Below are 9,712 nucleotides of genomic sequence, written 5' to 3'. Positions count from 1 at the left end.
CACTTGGAGCAACCTCTCTGTGCAACACTAAATCAGTACCAAGCCACTTGCAGTGTTTAGGCTCAGCACTTCAGGAACAGCTAAGAAAACTCTGATTCTGTACAACTCACACACCAAAAAGTAGTCCCAGAGCTGTTACATTGTTAACTGTGTCCTGTACAGAAGAGGAATAGCAGGTGAATCAAAGTTACCGTAGGCAAGGTGAGCTGATCTAAAACTTGGTCTCATCAGGGCCTTCTCTTCCACCTGCTTTTGTTTTCCAGCTGACCCCAAACATTTCTCACATCTTTCCCCAACATGGTGTTACTGCTGGACAGAGGAGGGAGAAGAAAGGAGACACTTAATAGACTTGGCAACACCAAGACAGTGGTACTGGGAGGGCTCCAAGCACCCCCCCAGACACTCCTGGGAGGCTGCCACTGCCCAGAGGGGTGACCTGCTGTTCACACTCCCTTCTACCTTCCCCTGAGACCAGCACCCAGCATCCTCCCTCAGCTCCTTGAAGTTCTGCCCAGAAATCTTCTCTGCTAAAAGCAGCATCTGCACTGGGACAAGATGGTCCTGGCAAAGAGAGTGCTTCCTCATAAGCCTTGAGACTGCTGCCAATATGCCAAGGACTCCTCTACCATCACCAGTAGAGCAGAGCTTGGCCTCTTCTCCTGCTGGGCAGCCACAACCTTGCCTATCCCCTTCCATCTTAGCACTGCCATCTGCGTCTGTCACGGAAGAAATGAGAGGGGAGTAAATTTGGGACACAAACAGCATCTCTCCTGGAATACAAGTGTGAAGCTGCAGCTAGCTCTGAAGAGTAAAGCTGCTGTGCTGAGTCATAGGTAAAAGCTCCGGAGAGATGCTGGGAGGCTGCCACCCTGCCCAGAGCCCTTTAGCATGAACAAGAAGCATGTGGGGAACAGCTGCACAGCCCACCCTGCTCCTAGATGGGAATGACAATGTCTTTGTGCTTTGGCAGGAAAGCCACTCAGTGAGGCACCCTGACACACTGCTCACCCTGGCAGCAGTGAGGGTGCTCCCAGGCTGATGGCCAAAGCTGTAAGAGCTCAGCTGCTAGAAGTAACTCTGGTTGTGGAGGCAGTGGGAGGAGGAAGAGGAATGCTTGCCTGGCCCAGCTGCTGCTGCTGCTGCTCCAACCCTCCCTGCCCATGGCTAGCTCACCTTGGCCTTGTTCTGGACTGGCAGATACAGCTTGAACTCAGCTGGGAGCTCATCCTCTGAGTAGAGCCGGTCAGAGAAGTACACCCGTCGAATGCGACAGTTGGCATGGATCTGTGAGTCAAAACAGAGTCAGTCCATTTGCACGTGATCTTTCCACATCCAGTTGCGCTGTCACACAGCAGCCTGGGTTCCTTGGCTCAGTAGCTGGAGAAGAGACCTCACTGCCTCTCTCCGAATCTCATAGGGCATCAGAGGAGAAACAGTGGTCCATGCCCCCTACTTTGCTCTCTCCAGTGATGGAAGCTAGCTCAAGAGATTCAGCCAAGCTCTGGCATCTCTGCAAACTGAGATCTGCCTTAGTTCCTTAGAGCATCCTTTGCTGTGAACCCACCTCTGCTTCTCCCCCAGTATCAGCATTTGCCAGGACACTCTCAGCCTCAGCTTGCTGCATTTTTAACACTCCCTCTTCAGGGCCTCCCTGAGGTCAGGAATGACACTGTCCAGTCTGTACTGCCTCCATAAACAGCTGGCAGCAAAGGAGTCACTCCAGTTCCCCTCATGGCTATGTGAGAGGACAGACATTTCCCAGACTGCCTGTCCATCTCAGAACTGCAGAAGTCCCATCACGCTAAGAACAGACACACTCTGCACATGGGCATTCCTCAAAGTAACACATAGCACTGGACACAGGGAACATGAGTCCCTAGCTTATGGAACTTCATGCCCTCAGCAGGAATAAACATGTCAGCTCTGGTCCAAAGGCCTCAGTGAAGGCTACACACACACTAGGAAACAAGCTTGACCGAGGATATCTACAGCCAATGGTACAGCCCTCTCTGGGTCTGTACAAGCCAGGCTCCCACTCATCCAGTGGCTGTTTGGGTAGAAAGGCAGTACACAGCTAATTCCCAGCAGACCTTCCCCCAGCAGGATGCATCGCACACTGCTGGGAACTTTAGGTGGACTGCCACTCCTACCCTAACCAACAGCCAGCAAGAGAAACAAGATGGAAATGGGCTTCTTCCTCCCAGTCTAGTCCAGTGAAGTGATGCAGCACCAAGACCTTTGCTGCCTCAGCCAGGTCTTTGCTTCCTTCCCACGCTGCTTCGCAAAGAGTATGACTGGCAAAGGATCAGGTCAGGACTAAGCCCAGATTCCCAACCTGCAGCAAGGCAGGAAGAACCATGGGTGTGCGTGGGCAGGATGTGCCTCTGCTTACCTGCACTCTCAGGGTCTCAATGTAGTTTGTCCCATAGGCCCGGCGTGTGAAGTCTGACAGATTGAACTGGATTTGGTTCCAGCCATCGTCCAGCCGCATGGGCATGGTGCAGATGAAGGGCTTCACCCGGGTCGTGCTCTGGTAGTTACTTGCTCGGAAACGCCGGCGAACATTCTTATCATCCAGCACCTGGGGCAAGGAAGGAAGGCTGCGGAACCTGGCACCTGGGCCCCCAGCTCCCCAGGACAACAGCTCTTCCAGACTCAGGCTCTGCCCACCTCAGAGCAGACTCTCCCACCCCTTCATGTCACAGCAAAAGTATTTTTAACTCAGGAAACAGACCCTTTTTCAGGAATAGCAACAATGTGCTTGAGAGCTGGCTGATGCCCCCACAGCAGAAGACCTGACACATCAGAGGGATGTGGAACTGCTCGAGTGAATCCAGAGGAGGCTACAAACATGCTCCAAGGGCTGGAGCAGCTCTGCTCTGGAGACAGGCTGAGAGAGCTGGGGTTGTTCAGCCTGGAGAAGAAAAGGCTCCTTAAGAGGAGACCTCAGAGCAGCTTCCAGTGCCTAAAGGGGCTACAAGAAACCTGAAGAGGGGCTTTGGACAAGGGGGAATGGCTTTCACCTGACAGAGGGGAGACTGAGTTGAGATCTTAGGAAGAAGCTCTTTCCCGTGAGGGTGCTGAGGCTCTAGCACAGGTTGCCCAGGGAAGCTGTGGCTGCCCCATCCCTGGCAGTGTTCAAGGCCAGCTTGGACAGGGCTTGGAGCAACCTGATCAGTGGAAGGTGTCCCTGCCCATGGGAGGGAGTTGGATCTAGGTAAGCTTTAACCCAAATTATTCCATGATTCTATGATCACATGGCCAAGGAAGCAAAACTGTTTTGGAGACCACTCACTGCCTTGGTTGAGCTCCAGCATAAAACTGCAAGCCTGACACCTTCCTTGCCTCTCCCTGGAGGGGACTCCCCACTGTACGCTCCTCACCTGTACTTCAAATGTGAAGTATTTCTTCAGGTTCTTGATGATCATCACTAGGAAAGGTAGTTTGATGCCCAGGGTCTTCTTTGGGTCCGCAGGGCATGTAATGTACGTTGTACTGAGAGGACAGAAAAACGCTTTAGGATCTCACACAGCACAAAACACACGCCCAAGTCCCAAGTCTCTCCCTTGACCTAATGCAGTCCTGGAGGGCAGGCAGAAAGAGACAAGATCTCAGCAAGAACCAGTACTTCCTTTAATGGGAGGCAGAGCTTCAGAGGTAGACAAAATAAAAGAGAGAACAAGATAAAAGGCACAAAGGATGCATTTCATATCCCACTTTTCACACTACAGGCATGAACCACCTTCCTGACAGCTTCACCTCTTCAGTTTCATGGCCATGTCAGTGCTGTTTCTTAATGCAACCTCCTCCTCCCCTTGACTGAACACGTAGAGCCCTCCAGAGCTCAGTAGAGGCCCTGCGTGCCCTGTGCAGCCCGGAACACAGAGGTGGTGAGCCCTAGGCATGCACATCACGCCTTGCAAGTTCTGTATCAACACATCTTGGGAGGAAGGGAAGTGCTGGCTCAGCCTGGCTGCAGGAGAGGAGCCTCCACTGCCCTTATAAGGAGCTCCCTGCTCCAATGGCCCCTGGAGAAGCCCTGGAGAGGCTGAACCTGCTGGTGGGAGCTGGTGTCGCTCTCCTTGGCTGATGGAGACAAGGAGTGAAGGACCACAACCAACTCCCCTCATACATCTGCCTTTGATCTTCCTGCTGTCACGTGGCAAGAGCAGCAGAGCAGGCCTAAGACAATAAAAGATGTAGCAGGCAGAGTGCTGCTTTCTCAGAATTGGTGGCACTGACATGGGACTGGGATTCAAATACAGCCTTCCCCCTTCACCCTCCCAAGTGATGGAAAAATGGGATTTTATTTTTATTTTTTATCCTTTAAAACTGAGGATGACAGAGAGCTCTCCAAGCACATCCAGGGAAAGGCACTGTGGTACAGTACCACAGAAAGGTAGCAGCCATCTGACTCCAGACTATGATTCTTCAATTTATTGACAAAGAGATTGAAGTAGTGTCTGAAGGAGATGTCTGCTGGGCACCACCATCTTTCACTCTGCTCCAGGGCACATTAGGGCAGAATAAGATGCCTTCTCCTACCTGACATTAGTTCCTTCGATCTCCAGCACCAAAGACTGAATGTCATTGTCAGTGATTCGCTTGATGTGGCCATTGCGCACCTGGAATAAAAGCAGGGCAGACAGCACAAGCTTCCTTTACTTGAGAGGGAAGCAAGAGCACCCAGAGCTCCACTGAGAGAGCGAAACATCCCAGGAGGACCTATCTATGTTCACTTGGTTCCTATTGTTTTGGCCATCACTGTTTCCAAGGCTTTCCTCACTACCCCAAAGTGCCAGAACTCCAACCAAGAGTTTAGGTCCCAGCTTGCTGCATGGACACCAAGTGCAAGACTTCACTCTATCCAGACATGCTACAGTGAATACCACTGACTCCAGCCTCATGTTATAGGCCCAAATAAACAAACAAGTGTCAGAGGAAGATCAAGCTAGAGTGGGATAAGGGATAAAAACTAGAGCAATACAGAAGCAAACGAAGCCACCAGCAGCCATGGGTCACCAAGGGGGTCTTGGTCCCTACTGCTGGCATGGCTGGCTGCCTCTGTGGAAGAGCAGGACTAGATGAAAGCCTGGCTGGAATTCTTCATAGTTCCAGCACACACAAGCACAGAGGCATCGTCTGTTCTGCCGAGGGGCACAGGCATTCGGCTACTTGGATGCAGCCAGCTCCTCACAAAGCTCAGGGAGGCCAGGGCCAACACAAATTCATTTTTCTCCACAAGCAATGTGGCTGAATCCTAGGGGCTGGGGATTTATTGTTTTAATGAAGCAGCTCACTTCACCTCAAATTCATCTCCATTTAAAAGCACTTTTGCTAATTAAGCCCTCTGCTCTTTCCCAATGCTAGATCAGCAAATTGCAATGCTCCTTCCATCTCCATGAATTAATTTCTGCAGTACCACCACTGCTAATCCATAGGATGCATTAAACTTCTAATGGGATGGTTCCAGTGATGAGCTACAAAATGATTTAAAGGTTTAGCAATTCATCTTCACATTTCAGTTCTTCAGAGGGATGTACCTGGGCGACACTGCATACATTTGCTGGAAGAAAGAAGTGAGCCCTGTGAGCAGCCCACCCCCCAGCCTGTCTCTACATATGCTGCTGCTAAGGATGAGAGTCAGCTTAGCCTGCCAGGCTGTTCTTAACTCTGCCTCAAGCCCAACAGATACTTCCAGAAAACATAAAGCTCACAAGGAGGATCCTTACAGGATAACCAGATCCCTCCTTTGTAATGAAAGCAATTAACAGAGATTTATAGGTCTGTTGAGGAGAACACTCTGCCCTTCCCATGTGCTGGGCTGCATCATGAGCATGAGCAGCAGGTTGTGGAAAGAGATTGTGCCCCTCTACTGCGCTCTGGGGAGACCCCCCCCTGCAGTCCTGCCTCCAGCTCTGGGGCAACAACACAAGATGGACATGGAGCTGTTGGAAAAAGCCCAGAGGAAGCCATGGAGATGCTGTGAGGGCTGGAGCAGCTCTGCTCTGGAGACAGACTGAGAGAGCTGGGATTGTTCAGCCTGGAAAAGAGAAGGCTCCTTAAGGGGAGACCTCAGAGCAGCTTCAGTACCTAAAGGGGCTGCAAAAAGCCAGAGAGGGACTTTTGACAAGGGCCTGTAGGGACAGGACAAGAGGGAATGGCTTTAACCTGACAGAGGGGAGACTGAGATGAGATTTTAGGGAGAAGTTCTTCCCTGTGAGGGTGCTGAGGCCCTGGCACAGGGTGCCCAGAGAAGCCGTGGCTGCCCCATCCCTGGCAGTATTCAAGGCCAGCTTGGACAGGGCTTGGAGCAATGTGGTCTAGTGGAAGGGGTCCCTGCCCGTCGCAGAGGGGTGGATCTAGATGAGCTTTAAGGTCCCTTCCACCCCAAACCAGCTGGGATTCTGTGATCCTGTGAAATGCCCCAGCTTAGCTCCTCGGCTTGCTCCAGAGCTCGGGTCTATGCCAGAGGCTGAGCTCACCTCCTGCCTGCCACAGGAACCACCTCCCTGACAGAGGACACATTTGGCCACAGCCAGAGGAGCACCTATCTTCCCTCTCTAGCTCTGGTGTCCCTTCTCAGTGAGCTCTCACAGAAAAGGTGATCTCTAGCTCCATCAGGCAGAGGTGCTAGCTGTGTGCAGAACAAGGTGTGAGGGACAGTCCTGCCATGCTCAGAGTGGCTACTCAGCAAGAACTTCTGTCTTCAGAGGCTTCCTCCTACCTCAAGGAACCTCAGAAAGAAAAGATTGAAGAAAATTTTAGAAGTCTAAATGAAACATTCCACATTTCTACTTGGCCAGTATTCTCTAGCCATCTTAGGCCTAAGAAGCTGGATTTCTGAAGCTGGAAAAAAGGGTAATAGCCCTCACAGAAAATAAAAGTGCGTCAAATGCCTAACAGCCTCTGAATGAGGATAATTGGAAAGTTACCCACTGTCTAAAGACAAACTGGAAAAGCATTTTTTGCAGACGCAAAGCTCTAATCTTGCAGAGCTTGGAGAGAGCAGTGGCTTCAGACATTTGTGTCTGAACACATACATTACTTGCAGCTGCTGTTGCTGCTAGCAACACTAGTCACATATAACAAAGGCCAGAGAAACAGCAGTGAGGAGCAATCCTCTCCAGGCCAGGCCACCCACTCCAGTGGACTGGACATCACAGTCCAAGGCCGACCTCTGGAGGCTCACTCCTGCATTGTTGCCAGCAACCCCCGCTAACGGATTACAGAATCCCAGCCTGATTTGGATTGGAAGGGACCTCTTTCAGCTCCAACCCCCTGCCACCAGCAGGGACACCTTCCACTAGACCACGTTGCTCCAAGCCCTGTCCAAGCTGGCCTTGAACGCTGCCAGGGATGGGGCAGCCACAGCTTCTCCGGGCAACCTGTGCCAGGGCCTCAGCACCCTCACAGGGAAGAACTTCTCCCTACAATCTCATCTCAATCTCCCCTCTGCCAGGTTAAAGCCACTCCCTCTTGTCCTGTCCCTATGGGCCTTTGTCCAAAGCTCTTCTCCAGCTTTCTTGCAGCCCCTTTAGGCACTGGAGCTGCTTTGAGGTCTCCTCTTAAGGAGCCTTCTCTTCTCCAGGCTGAACAAGCCCAGCTCTCTCAGTCTGTCTCCAAGCAGAGCTGCTCCAGCCCTCACAGTATCTCCATGGCCTCCTCTGGACTAGCTCCAGCAGCTCCATGTCCCTCTTGTGTTGATGCCCCAGAGCTGGAGGCAGGACTGCAGGGGGGGTCTCCCCAGAGAGGAGCAGAGAGGGAGAATCCCCTCCCTCGACCCGCTGCTCACACTCTGAGGAGGCAGCCCAGCACACAGGCAGGTTCTGGGCTCAAACGCACATGGCTGGGTCATGGGGAGCTTCTTATCTTCCAGCACCCCAAGTCCTGGGGTGCTCCATCCAATGCCTGCCCAGCCTGTGTTTGTGCCAGCAACAGCAAGCTGAAACAGGGCCAGTGCCATCACCCAGACTACTGTAGGCATGGGTACAGCCCTTCCCTTAGGGCAGGCCAGCACTTCTCAAAGCCAGTGGTGGGTCCAGAATAGGCACAATGCTCTCTGTGCCAACCTCTGTCCCCCAGGAAGGGAGAGGGACATAACAAGAAGCAAAAGCAGGAGCCACCTGGCTCTGCTGTAGCAGTTGGTGCACACAGGTTTGAGGAGGAGCAAGCAGCATGGGCTGGTGTATTCACGATGCAGAGATCTGGGGTAGCCCGGACAAGGATGCTGTGTGAGAGAACTACAGAGTCACAGGAAAGCTGCAAGAGCGACCCTGCCACAGCATTTCAGGGACTTGATCCTGGCCATGCTCATCAGGGAAATTACTATCTGCATCCTGGTGATGTTTGACATTCAGGCAGTTATCGAAAGCTAGCTGACCTTGAATTGTCCCCACAGCATTTGAAATTGCTCATGATACCATGAATTGACATGCCAGCAGAAGGAACATGGAGAAATCAGCAAGAGGATCAATAGGATTGACAAGTTCCATCCAACTGTTCTCATCTGCTCTGCAGAAAAGCATCTGCAAGTCCCCTGCAGACTGGTCAGTGTGTTTCCAAGCACTGTGGAGGGGACCATGGTGAGAGGATGCAGAAGGAATTAACAGAGTACTCGGAACAACACAGTACTGGAAGGCAACCAGCAACCACCTTGCACACAGGTCTCTCCCTAACAGACACTGAAGGCAGGAGAAAAGAGCACAGCCCAGCAGTTACTGGCTCTCTGCAGACAAGGCTGGAGGGGAACTTCTGCCTGCAGAGACAGTGGGATAGTCAACACACTCTTCCGAAGCCCTGGCCACTTCAGTCCTGTCAGAGTCCCCTGGGACAGCATCCCTCCTGCTGCTGCAAATACACCAAGGGTGCCAGAATAGGAATGCCAAAGCTATTACAAACCCACCATTCCAACTCCTTTAAATGGAAAAGTGAGGTAAAGAGCAACCCATGCTGATACCCACAGGCAAAGTCATAAAAAAGCCCACTCTGTTTTCACACCAAACCTTTATGAGCAGGGCAGTCCTCACAACAAGCTTGCCTAAGCTGGCTGTGCTTCATCAGGCTGCGAGTGAGGAAGAGCACCTGCACACTGCCCTGCTGCTCACCAGACACAGGGCTGCTGCCACAGGCAGTGCCAGGAGAGCCCAGCCACATACAAGCCCTACAGCAGGCAATGGAAACAGCCTGTGCACCCAGCTACTGCTCTTGGGGACCTTTCTGTCTGTCCTTTTGACCAACCCAGTGACCACTGCACCAGAGGAGACTGAGGAGACTGCTGCTCATGTCCACCCTGCAAGCAGAGCTCCTGCTGGCAACCCCACCAGCGGCATATCACAGCCATGTCACCCTACACAACACAATTCATTTTGGAATGTACCTCAGGAAGTCTCCAGCCTAACCTCCACCTCCAAGCAGGGTCACCCCACATTGCTCATGGCTTCATCCAGTCTGGAGGCACACTACATCCATTTTGTCTAAGAGTCTTTAATGCATCCCATCCTGACACCACCCATATAAGCTGTCAGTACTCTTTTAAAGTCATCGGTATTAGTGCAAAAGCCCTACTGCAGACACATGCACCCAGCCAGGCTATGCCAGGCAGGCCAGTTCTTTACAGAGCTGCATGGGCACCCCACTGATGGGAAATGGGGTAGGTGTGCGCTGCCTGTCCCCCATCCCATGACCTGTAAATGCTTCCATGAGCCCACTG

At 52.2% G+C, this 9,712-nt stretch overlaps 1 protein-coding gene across 1 annotated transcript; it reads right to left on the bottom strand.

Annotated features, from left to right (window-relative positions):
• Positions 1-72: 72 nt before the first annotated feature.
• On the bottom strand, positions 73-4,625 carry CFAP20 (cilia and flagella associated protein 20; the record flags this gene model as incomplete). The annotated part of the gene is made up of 5 exons (XM_010013474.1): positions 73-309; positions 1,174-1,284; positions 2,393-2,581; positions 3,384-3,495; positions 4,546-4,625. Coding segments are annotated over 5 exons (498 nt in total), but the record flags the coding sequence as incomplete, so codon positions are not given.
• Between the last annotated feature and the right edge of the window lie 5,087 nt (positions 4,626-9,712).

This window comes from Nestor notabilis, unplaced genomic scaffold (genome assembly GCF_000696875.1).
Source record: "Nestor notabilis isolate BGI_N333 unplaced genomic scaffold, ASM69687v1 scaffold21724, whole genome shotgun sequence".
Classification (NCBI taxonomy): domain Eukaryota; kingdom Metazoa; phylum Chordata; class Aves; order Psittaciformes; family Psittacidae; genus Nestor; species Nestor notabilis.
This window is presented reverse-complemented; position numbering and strand designations above follow the sequence as displayed.